Source organism: Puntigrus tetrazona, chromosome 20, assembly GCF_018831695.1.
Source record: "Puntigrus tetrazona isolate hp1 chromosome 20, ASM1883169v1, whole genome shotgun sequence".
Classification (NCBI taxonomy): Eukaryota; Metazoa; Chordata; class Actinopteri; order Cypriniformes; family Cyprinidae; genus Puntigrus; species Puntigrus tetrazona.
Window position 1 is genome coordinate 4,848,584 of NC_056718.1, and position 12,790 is coordinate 4,861,373.

At 42.0% G+C, this 12,790-nt stretch overlaps 1 protein-coding gene across 1 annotated transcript in view; it reads right to left on the reverse strand.

The window, feature by feature from the left end:
* Window positions 1–795: 795 nt before the first annotated feature.
* The window catches only part of bcl11bb (BAF chromatin remodeling complex subunit BCL11B b), a 32,249-nt gene continuing 20,254 nt past the window's right edge, over window positions 796–12,790 (reverse strand). Inside the window, exon 3 of the mRNA XM_043220022.1 lies at window positions 796–5,372. Coding sequence (XP_043075957.1) covers window positions 3,412–5,372 — 1,961 coding nt within the window. The 3' untranslated portion in view covers window positions 796–3,411. The remainder of the gene's footprint in view (window positions 5,373–12,790) is intronic.

Genomic DNA, 12,790 nt, shown 5'->3' on the forward strand with positions numbered 1-12,790 from the left:
TGGCTGGTCATAATTAGAGTGTGAAAAAAGCAAGACCTCGAGGGGAAACTGGTGCCATGAATGAGGCTCTGGGAATCTGACTTCTTAAGCCACCGGGGACATGCTGGGACCGGGACGTTTGCGGGCAGAAGATGTCTCCCAGATGTCCGGCTCCATTGTAACCATATTCAACCCTCCTTCTTTAAAGGGACATTCACTACATGTTTCTTAAACATGAAGGACGAACAAAACGGCGCAGGATGAATGAACTACGGAGCAATTGTTTGTTTACAATATCTCTAGGTCAGACTGCTTTCAGCCTACAGGTCTCCACTTATTCAAGAAAACGTCTATGCTGTGACTGGCCATGTGTAAATGCTCTATGAAGAGGTTTTTTAAGTGCTTCCCTTCCCCAACATGAAACATTGTTGGAGCTACAAAAGACCCACCTGCCTAACAAAAGACAAGACGGGATGAGGCGAGATGGGAGAGGTCAAAAGAGGTCAGACAAGATTTCATGTGCTCCGCACTTAAACTAAGAGGAGGAAGGGCAGGTGCAGTGAAGACGGAGGTTGTACAAATTAGTGAAGTGCTCGGGTCAAAGGTCAATTGCAAATCAGTTCTGCTGGGCTAAACTTGCAAGTTTAAGTGGATTAAAAAACGGAATAAAAAACGTGTTTGCTGATTGCAAAAAGGTTATCTAACGTTAATGTAGTACTAACATGACGTTTATGACTGTTATTCTAAGTGCAACCATAAAACACAAACAAGGGACTGACCCGGATGTAATTACACAAATAAATAATTCACAAAAGATTATCTTCTTGTTTGTTTTCATTTTTATTTCCATTTTTTTACATCCTCCTGTGGATGGAATTACCAAAATTATGAACAGATATAGTGACAAAACATTTGAATAGACTCACAATTTCATAATGGACTGCAAAATATAAAGATTTTTTGCATCATTTCATAAAATGCCACTGAAATTACAAATACATTGAGAATTTAACAATGAACAAAACATACACGCGCATATATCCATAGAAATTTACGGAAATACCTGCACCAAAAAAGGAGGGGAGGGAAAAAAACAAAGGGAAAGAGGAGAAAACCCTGCTATGATATTCAATATTGTAAAAAAAACAGAGGACAAAACATTTGTCTCATTTAAAACACATATACAGAAGAGCTCAGTATCCTTATACTTCAACACTGTAAACATTATTTAAAGACAGTGTCATAGTTTTTTTTTTATTCCAATTATTTGTTTTACTTCCACTGCCAATAATTTTCTAGTCCATCTAAATAAATCAGTAAAGAAATGGCTTCGTAATTTCTCAAACCTGTGCGTTAAAACTTTCCCTCAAAAATGAAGCACACTTTACAACAGTCATCTTTTACGACTTTGTTTTGATTCCCCTTAATGACTTTAAATGATACTGGTTATGATAATTTGTTCATGGATTGTTTTTGTCCGCTGTATAGCAGGAGTTTGAACTACATCAGAAGATAAAGGCTGAATATTAATTTGAGGCACGTCCGTGTTGTCTGCTTACGCCTGTCTCCGAAAGCCATTGGTAGCACTTAAATTCGACATGCTTTCTTGACTACAACACATTTCCTCCTGATATTCTTTCAAGTTATGGCCACTTCCTGTCATTTACGCAAAGAGAGGTTTGCTAAGTATCTGACAAGTAGGTGATAAACTACACATCCGTATTTAAAAAATGGTTCATATTATTGTGCTGTACATTTCTTTACGATGTACCCCGCTGACTGATTTCGAGCGGGCAACATGTGCAGCCGTAGCTTAAATTCAACTTTCTATTCAAGTCAAAAATAAAATGTAAACTGTAGAAAGCCATGAATATAAATGGCAGGATGTTGTAAATAGTGAATGCGCAGATAGAGAACAGTGGTGCATGCGGGGTGGAGGCGAAGACTGTGGTGTAAATTTGAGCTGATGATGTATGAAAGGAGACAGGTGGAGGCGATTCAGTGTGGAGGAACAGAGATCGTAATGAGGAAATCATTTAATCCTAGGATCCTTTAGAGGACAGGCAGTCACCCAGGGCTTCTAGAGAGCCCCAACACAATTCAGTGATTGCGGTTTCAACAACGCACAGGATGGTGCATATAATGCTGCTACAGCTTAATGGCTTTGCGTGTGTGTGTGTGTGTGTGTGTGTGTGTGTGTGTGTGTGTGTGTGTGTGTGTGTGTGTGTGTGTGTATGCATATGTGTCTATTTACTCAAATGATTTCTACAGGTGAGCACCTGTGCTTGGTGCCCAAATAGCTGCTAATTCATTTTTGATTCAATGATAGATTGAGTTGTGTATGAACAATAATTTAACAGGAATGCAACATTTTTGAAAAATCCTCCATGTGAGCCTATAATAAAAATTTGATATGTAACCAGGCTGAATTAGTCAAACACAATTTACATATTATAACACCATATGAAAGGATTTGACCTTGTACAAGGTTTGGAAAGCAATCAGTTATAATTAAGTGATAGATGAATTTGGCAGAAATGGCATGGGTTTTAATTTAAGTAAATGTAAACATTTTGATCTTTAAAAGTAAAACCTGGGCATTAAATCATGTTAGTTTGTAAAACATATGTCAGTAATGCAACACTCTTAGCCTCAAGACTGTTTATATACGGGAACCATTATTATGTAGAGGAAACATATCTTTTTTGTTTTCTTTTGCATGGTGTCATTCTCCTAAATGTCATGGTTGATGAACTTGCATTTAATTTTATCTCATTCATTTCAAAGGTTGTCAACAGAAAATCATTCAGATGCAGTCAAACTGCCTATCAGCTGCCTTTAAACATCCCTGGGTTTTTGGCCCCTTGAATATTTTATTGTCAAAGTGACATTCAGTGCTTTACGTCTATCTACTGAATATAACCCATGATGAGTGGGGCCAATGACAGCAACAATAGCATGAAAACTTTCTCCGATTTTTAGAAGCTGACCTCTTCTTTTTAGAAATTACCCATTTGTTTCCTTTGAGGAAACTAGTTTATAACACAAAACTGGCTGAATGCCAAAATCTCAGTATTTGTCATATCATAAGATGGGGTGTAGAAATATAATTTCAGGAACTGAATGCAGAAACCCATCGATAATGTACCTGCACATGCCATGTATCATTACAAATAATCCAATAAATACAGAAATTATTGCACAGTAGAAAGGCTCCATGAATTCCTAATGGACTACTCCTCTGTTAGTTGCTGGGATATGCAAGAAGGGTTTTAGAACCGCAGACTAACATTTCCCTGTGTTCTTGTTTCTCAGGTGGCAGTTTGTTTTCACTAAAAAAAAAAAAAATCAAATCACTCCAAAAAATATATATATAGTCAAGAAAAAGACTATCCAGCTAAAACCCAAAATGCAGTGCATTGGTAAGTGATCTCAAGCTCTGTCAGCCTGCTCAAGTTTGACCTCATTGGTCAGCAAATGCTCTCCATGCCACTTCTTCATGTGTTTTTCCAGGGTGCTGTACACGCTGAAGGGCATGTGGCAAATATCGCAGCGATACACCTCTTTGCCAAACTGCCCGTGGGTCTTCATGTGCCGGGTAAGCTTGCTGCTCTGGGCACAAGCGTAGCTGCACAGGTCACACTTGTAAGGCCTCTCACCTGTGTGGCTGCGCCGATGCACGGTCAGATTACTGCAGTTCTTGAACACCTTGCCACAGTACTCACAGGTGTCACTCCGTCGACTCTCCTTGGAGCTGGGTGGTCTCCCAGGCCCAGGACCCCGCAGCTGAAGGTGAGGTGTACTACTGCCACTTCTCCCCGACATCCCACCGCCTTCCAGAATTTCCCCTGGAGGGGTGGAGAATCGCAGACTGCCTGTCTCCGATGAAGAGTGCTCGGAAGAAGTGCCGAAAGGTGACTGCCTGGAGTCGTTAAAACCCAGGAAGGGCTCCCTTATGAAGTGGCGGGATGCAGCATAACCGGCAAGCAACTGAGAATACACATTTTCAGGGGATATGACGGGCACCTGTGGCAGCTCCGCATCCTTCTCTATCTTGATCCTCTTGGCGGAAGACCCAGTGAGGCTGGAGCTGGAAATAGGCATTGGCTTCCGGTGGAACAACGCTGAGATGGGATCCTCCGGGCCACAGCCTCTGCCATTCACCATTGGCCCCCTGTCTCTGTCAGCCTCTCTGGATGCCGAATCGGTGTCCATCTCCTCGCATGGCCTGCTGCCCGGTGGCAGTCTCAAGTGATTGTCGAGGTTGTTGTATTGGTTTTCTGTCACTCTTTCAGTGGACAGACGTTTCTCCTCTAGGGAGGGTCTTGGGCCATTCTCTCTATTTCTGCTCAACTCTGAGTCCATGCTCAGGTTGGATTCAGGCCTGCTTCCATTTTGATGTTGTTCTTCTTCTTCCTCCTCCTCTTCTTCTTCCTCCTCCTCTTCTTCTTCCTCCTCCTCATTATCCAATCCTTCCCTCGTGCCATTTTCCTCACTGTTCTTAAGCCCCTCTCCAGCCGAATCTTGCCCTCCCTGCTCAGGTGAACTCCCCATGGAGCCTGACTTGTGCATGTGCGTCTTCATGTGGCGTTTTAGCTTGCTGGCCTGTGAACATGCATGGTCGCAGAGATGACACTTATAGGGTCTTTCGCCAGTGTGGCTACGTCTGTGCACGATCAAGTTGCTCTGGAACTTGAAAGTCTTGCCGCAGAACTCACAGGACTTGGCTTTGCCCACCTGATTTAGCGGTGGTGAGCAATTGCCTCTGGATGGAACTGATGGTGGCTGTGGGGGTGTGGTTAGAAAAGGTAGGGGTTTGGAGCCAGGCTGGAACAGAGTAGGGCTGAGAAGCCGATGCATGGGGGGCACGCGGTTGGGTGAAAGAGGGGGAGTGGGACCGCCATTGTTGTTGTTGCCCGCCAATTCACGAAGACGCTGAGAGAAGCCCATGGATGGTTCAATGCCCATGGGTGTCAGCCGCATGACCCGCTCAAAAGCACTTGGATGCTGGGACAGGAGACCCATCTCCTCAGGGCCAAGGCGTTCCAGAGGATGGCGGGGCGGTGGAGGGCTTACAAAGGGCGGGGTAGATGGCAATCGGGTTTCTAAGTATCCGGGTGGCGGAGGATCTCGTAGCAATGGGGCACCCATACGCAGCAGCTGAAAAGGGTTGCTACCATCACCCAGAAAGCTGGCTAGAGGGGAACGGGGCAAGGCGTCAGCCCCCAGTGGTGGAGGAAGGGCCATGCGAGGGGTAAGCGAACAGCTAGTAGGGTGGGTGTCCAGGTAGATGCGTATCCCGTGGGTGTTCTGTGCATGCTGCAGCAAAAACCATGCACTGGTAAAGGGCTGCTTACAAGTGGTGCAGATGTAACTGGAGGGCTCATCTTTTCCTGGAAGACACAAAACAAGTGAATGGAATTAATATATACATATTAGCTATTAACTCTCTGATTTGGTGCGAGGGGAGGTTGAGATAGCACATTTTAATAGCTTTACATGTCATTTGCGCATCTGTTTGTTCTCAGTGATGGCTTTGAATGTAATCAAAGCTAAGAGTCCTCAATGGTGAGGTTCATGGATCATTTCTGTTTAAAAATTTAACAGGCAACATGTGAAAGACATCTCATTGCGGTGCGGCGACAGCCATTTTATAAGATTGAATGAAAATTACATCACCCTAAGAGGGGAGACAAGAGCTCTCTGATAGCCTAGCGGGTTATCTACTGTGCGGCAGGGCCGGCTGCTCTCTAAAGCTGTGTCAAAGAGGATCTGCCTGTATGTGACTCACCCAGAATCTGAGTCACACTAGGGGGTTAGTGAGAGCAGGGAAGCTCCCTGAGGGCTGGAGCCTAATGCAGATGGCAGGTATCGCCCACAGGCCACAATGCATTGTGCTAATGCTAATGTCAGCCAGGCGTTAATATAGAACTCCCCATTCAACACCCCGACACCCCCTCCCTTCACTATTTCCATATGGAGATAATTCTGTGGCAAAAGAAAGAGAAAGAGGGGATTAAGAAAGAAAGAAAATGAAAGGGAATCGTATTGACAGGTCCATACACTAACATAGTCAGGTGCACAGTTAGCTACTGACAAAGTTATATTTGTGTGATGTGATATTTTCAGTGAAATGCGCTTTGCAAATACATGACTTCAAATTGATGAAAAAAATACTTTTACTTTTTTTGTATAATATAGTTGCCTAATAAACACCTGACTGATGCAGTAAAGAGAGAAGTGGAGGACACTGAAAGTGGAAGCGGCTGTGTATGAGAGGTCCACAGCCTGTATTTGGTTTGGCTGGCCTTTAAATGGACACCTGGCGGGAGCAAGTTTGGACGCTAAGAGAGTAACATAGAGAGAAACTGAGGGGACATGAAAAAAGAGGAGGCGGAGATTAGATACTAAAATACACACAGGCTGTTCATTTTCATTTTCATGCCCTGGACAGCAGCCCAAGTCTGGATAAAATCAATAACGGACATATTCTGCACCCAACTCCAGTTCCAAAAAAGCCTCATTAACATCCCATATTCCTCTGATGGCTTTACAGGACTCAACATAATGTGGGATGGACAAAAAGTGTGCAATAGAGCATTCGTGCATGCACAAATATATGCATTTGGTATGTGCGCTTGCGCTCTTAACCCGACATAACTGTGTGCTTGAGCTACTGCAATTTGCATCCTATCACATCATACAAAAAACACCATATGTTACTAAGGGACCGTGTCAGCTAACAGACAGGCAGACTTAATGACGACCAAAGACAAATTTCATCAACTTTCCAAACAAGCCAGAACGAGGGAGAGAAACCCATAGTGAATAAGTTAGGATATGCTAATGACCCATCAGAGATCCATGTCTTGTGACAGCAGCTTGTGTGGCACGATGGTGTGAAATTACCCATCAGGCACCTCAGGAACACAAATCTCCGTCTGATCATGGTCCATTGGGTCCTACTGTGTGTGTGCGCCGCACTACAGAGGCCTGGGAGGACCATGTCACAGCAAAGAGCTCCAGCCAATAAAAGTGCTCATTACAGAATCATCGCTGTTCGCTCTGTGATTCAATTTGCAGTAATTACCGCGGCCCGCGTCCATGAAACCGTTTGCTGCGGGCCGCAGAGGTCAACTGCCAGTTAACAGAGTGTCTTTTCTCCTCTCAATGTATTCTGTTGCAAGAGCCTAATAGCCTAATTTTCTTCCCTCTTGCACTTCAATAAATATTGCAGGGATTACAGGTTAAACAGCTAAATTGAGTTGTGGCTGTTATATTACAGAGCTGGCTGTTGGTGTGCATGGTGCTAACAACTCTGCAGCAGCATCCTAGTTGTGTTAAACAGCGCTGGGATGTCTACGTGCATGTCTTTGCAAGTGTGTGTGTGTGTGTATTGGATATGTGATTAATGACACACAAGCGTGTGCACGCAGAGGGGGTCTTACACTAAACTTATCCACTCTCCTGGGTTTAGTATTACAAAAACCTCACGGCCAATTAGTCCATCCTCGGGGACCTCCAACCTGGGTTTAGATATGTTGATTTCAACATTTTGTGGCAATTAATTTCCTTTTAAGAGCATGAATGCAGTGACAGAGGAGTGAGGAGGAGGGGCTGGAGGGTGTTTTTTAATTATCTGCGAACAAATCTGGCAGACTTGCGAGCACTGCTGTTTCACAAGGGAAACAACATTAGTGTTAGCTACTGCTGTCTCCAGCATTACCCGAGCATGAACCAATCACTTACTGAGGCTGGACTAATGGAATAGTCATGTGATGATGTGCGAATGCATGAAACCCGTTTGACGTTGTCACAATGCAAAGACATATGCGTGTGCGATAATGTGCAGCTCGTTTGGTACAACACAAGGACATATGAGCATGTGGTTTGATGATGCCACGATGCAAATATATGCATGTGTGCAAATGTTTGAAACTCCTTTTATGATGTTACAATGCAAAAATATGTGCGTGCAAATGCGGGCAACTCTTTTGATGGTGGCATTGCAACGACATACATTGCAATGTATGAATGTGTTCAACGTATTTTAATGTCACAATGCAAAGATAATTTTGTGCAAATGCATAAAACTTGTGACAATGAAAAGGCATCTTTGCAACAAGTTCGGTAATCACAGCGCAACTTGTGAACAACGCATGAACCCATATGAACAAGCAAATGTGTAAAAACTTGTATGACGTATGTGTCTGCAAATGTCTGCAACACGTTTGATAAACATAATACATACAAGTGCAAAAGCAAGACGAGAGTGTACAAATGCGTGAAACCTGTTTCATAATCATATCGCAAAGACAAATGCATGTGCGTGCAGTTTGTTTAATGATGTCACGACGCAATGACATACGAGGGTGTGCGAATGCTTAAAACTCATGTGAAAACACAACAGCATCTATGTGCGTGTAGATGTGTACAACGTGCCGGGCTGCATGCATTTGCATTGTCATGAGTTTTACTTGTCATATTGCCAAAAAAAAGGTGCACCAGTGCAGTTTGTCTGACAACACTAGACATACAAGGTTGTGCGAATGTGTAAAACTATGCAAAAATCGTCTATTTGTGCACTAAGCGGTTGGTAATTATATAGCAAAGTGCATATATGGAACATATATGTAAACACTGTGATATGTGAGTGTATTTATACACATAAAACTGGTGTGACGATGCACAGTGCGCACACTTTTTGTGATGTCACAATTCTAAAATAGCAGTGCGACAACATATGCATATGCATGTGTGTGTGTGTGTGTACAATTCGGCTCTGCCCCTCGAACCCGCTACATTCCTAGCTGTCGAAAGCCACAGCAAAGGATTTGCATAAAGAACAAAGGATGAGGTGATGCCATGGGGACTACGACACGCCTTCACTCCTCCGACCACCCCCCCCCCCGAACGTCCCCTCTGTGCACCTGTCACAAGCCAGGCTGACACCTCACACCGCAGTAACGCGGGCCCTCATTAGCATGTCTGTGATCTGGGGCTCCCAGGGGCTCGTGGGGCCTCACCTCGCATCACTGATGTCTTGTTTGTGATGATCGTGGCTAATCAGGGGGCCAGACCACTATGCTAATGAGAAACACAGAGGTGCAGCATTCTGTGTAGTGCAACTCGGCTGTCTGTGCCACCAACACACTCTAGGGGATCGTCGATGCGATTTGGATGTGAGCGTTTGTTTGCGTGTGTGCGAGGGAGCTAAACAATATCTATGCACTGCTATGGGAAGAGTACCATAGAAAATTGTTATTTTTAACAAACTTTTGAAACAATTTTTTAACTTTCTGAAAAAAGAAAAAAACTATTGCTGTTTCTTTGAAGTCAGTTTATGTTAATTGCTATTTCTATGTCAGAATGGCACCAAATAGAAATGCACAAATAACTGTAACGGAAATGCAATAAATAGATTTAGTTTTCTGACATTGAACTGCCCCAAACTCTTGCCATTGGTTGTATCATTGTTGGGACCATCCCATTGTCAGGATGGTCAAAACACACGTTTTGATAAAGCTACAGTTTACAACTCTTTCCATATCTCAACATAAAACTGGTTTACATTCAGATTTAAGTATCTGAACAGTTAAAAATTACATCATTCAGCTTTAAATTTTAAAAAGGTTGATTGAATATCTTTCCTTTACTGTTTCTTTCTTTCTGTCTGGATTTCTCTGTCCTCATGATAGATGTGACTGTACATCGATTGAGCTGTGAGCCTCGTATTGTCTTTGATAAATGATTATGACAATGAAATAAATGATTTTGGCAGGAGGATGATGAGTGAAAAGACAGACCACATGCTGGGGCCAAAACCACCATAGTTTCCACGAGGAGAGTCTGATCTTTTCATTTTAAATCCCAGAATTTGCGGTGAAGTGTGTATGTGTGCTGGTTTTTGTGGTTTATGGGGACAGAAAAGTGTTTAATGACATAGGTATGACAGAGGTATTACAATTTGAACGTGGTTTATGAGGACACTGCCAATGTCCCCATAATTCAAAAGGCTTAAAACACATTAAATGTTGTTTTTTTTGAAAATCTAAAAATGCATACATTTTCCTGTAAGGGGTAGGTTTAGATGTGGGGTGAGTGTAAGACAATAGCAAACACAGTTTTTACAGTATAAAAACATTTATGCCTATGGAGAGTCCTCATAAACCACAAATACCAACATGTGTGTGTGTGTGTGTGTGTGTGTGTGCATCGTCTTCTATATGCTCTTCTTGTGAAAAATAAACCCCTAAAATGTAGTTTTAAAAAAATTTAATATGAAAAATATTGAAATAAATTGTATCCTATAGTTTTGTTGTTTTCAGGAAAGACTATATAATAGTTCTAAAATCAACATAAATATTATAGAGAAATAAAACAATTAAAAATAAATCAAATAAAAATCAAATAATAAAACAAGGGTGTTTAAATTCAAAATGTTGCGAAAATATATTTCATGAACACAGGATATTAACTTACAGAATTTTGATTCTAAATTAAATTGATCTAATTTTAAAAAGTACACTTTATAAAACAAACAAAACACTAATTGATCAAATGATTTTTGCTCTGCAAATCTGTCCCTATAAACCAAACTTTATATTTATATATATATATATATATATATATATATATATATATATATATATATATATATATATATATATAAAACCCTGAACCAGGTGCTCTACAGAAGCAATACCATAAACTAAACTAATAATTACCTTTATCAATTTTTCTACAGTTCTTTTTTTTTACCCATAATTCTCTTGAGGTTCACAGCTGTGGTGGATGACAGTTATCTGTGATTCCTGCCTATAATAAGGGCAGACAACCTTATATGAAAAGACTCCCATTCTACAGTGGAAAAACTGTGTGTGTAAAGAAGCCACAGAGGATAGTGGCAGGGATAGTGGTTATGGCAGGCACACACACATACATACACACGGCTGTCTCCTGTCTAAGTGAAAGCAGGCCTGTTGCAGTAACCGTTCCAATCTGTCTCCATCTGCAGGAACACAGAGGAGGGACATCGCAAACTGCCTCTGGAAGAGAAGCAACTGCGCTCTCAAAGCACGCACACACAAGCATAGCGATGCACATAAACACAAAAGACACCTACACAGTCACACCCACTATAAACAAATAAACTCATATTTTCTCAGCCACCGCCACAAATAAACAGAGAAAACAAGGAGACCCCGGTATTAATTCATCCAAATCCACTGACACACAAAGTCCACTCATCATTTCCTTGAATTCTCTGGGCCTGCACTGCACAGAAGAAAAAAAAATATTTTCCTAATCACTATTATAGTCTCTAGGAAAAACACATAAACATATTTTTGAAGCAAATTTGCATTAATTAATGTTTTAAGGATCCACTTACACTTTTGAATGTCGCCTTGGCTGATATGGCAGTCATCTGGGACTTATACTGACACCTAGTGGTGTGGATGCAAGCTATTGATCTCACAGTGGAAATATAAAGCAAATGCCATTGTAAAACAGATGAAGTAAGTATTCAGCAAGCCAAAAAATGGCAGCCCTGATGAGACTTGGCAAAAAATCCAGTCATTTCTGTAACTCAGCATGATAAATAATTTTACCTGGCTTTCTATACGAATCTCCTGTATAGGTATAAGTTGCCCTTTGAGACAAATTGGTGGCACCGACCAATAGCAAGCCTGAGTTACCTCTTTGTGGGGGCGGAGCTTTGTAAATTTGCATCAAAGCAAACCTGAAAGCTCTTATTCTGATGTGTCTACACATTTTTGCACTTCAGTATTCTTAAATTATCCATGTTCGGAGAGAACTTAGAGTTCGTTTAGGGAATCTTTGGATGCTTATTTCATTGGAATTATTCCTATATGATTGAATAGTTTTTCTTATATACGTTCATGCTTTGTTCACCTGCAAAATTTCACAGAACAAAAAAACAAGTGAAAAAGTGTATTTATCTGGCTTTGAAGATATATTTACTACGAAACAAGAGACAAAAATGCTTAAAATAATTTTTGGCAGCATTTTTACCGCCATACCGTCCTATACATACTGACACGCCCACCTCAGCCTTCCACTTCCTCCTGCACACTCGCTGCCAGTCTCATGAAGAAACAGGCCAGCCAAGGGTAGCATAACCGTCTAACTGAAAACACATGCCACCCTAGAGTGCCCTGTCATCATCCGATACTGCCAGAGCGAAGACGTCCTACGGTGCAGATGGGAAAGGACAGTGAAAAACAACTGGAAAGACTTCTCTGTCAGAAAGAGCTATGACTCTTGGCTCGGTGAGAACAGAGAGAAGTGCATTAGCACAGCGTTTTGTGGCATTGCAACAAGTCTGAATCATAGCTTGGAGAGTGCGTCACCGCGTTAAGATCTGGCTGGCGCGAAAAGGCGTTCAAGAAGAGCTGCAGGAACTTGATGGATGACACTGGTGCTTGCGGCTGAAGGGAGACGCGGAAAAGCCAGCGGGGTGGAGAGAAAAAAGCAAATAAGGGGACAGCGAGGGACCAGTTCAAAGCAAACACTGCTCCATGTCATCGCAATCATACCCTGGATCACAATCAAATCTCCCAGCCGTATATCCAGCGGTTAACACTAATAGCTTGACAGGAGACGGAATTAAAATAGTCTTGTGTTGTTACTTTGAAAACGTTTTTCTTTAGATCCATTTTACTCCTTTCGGTTTTACACGTTCAAGACACGAGAATTGAGAAAAAAGTAACCGTTAACATACTCATTAATCTCAGTTTGGCTGGTGCAGGATGTCCCAGTGCACAATTTGTATTGTGCCATCTTTGCT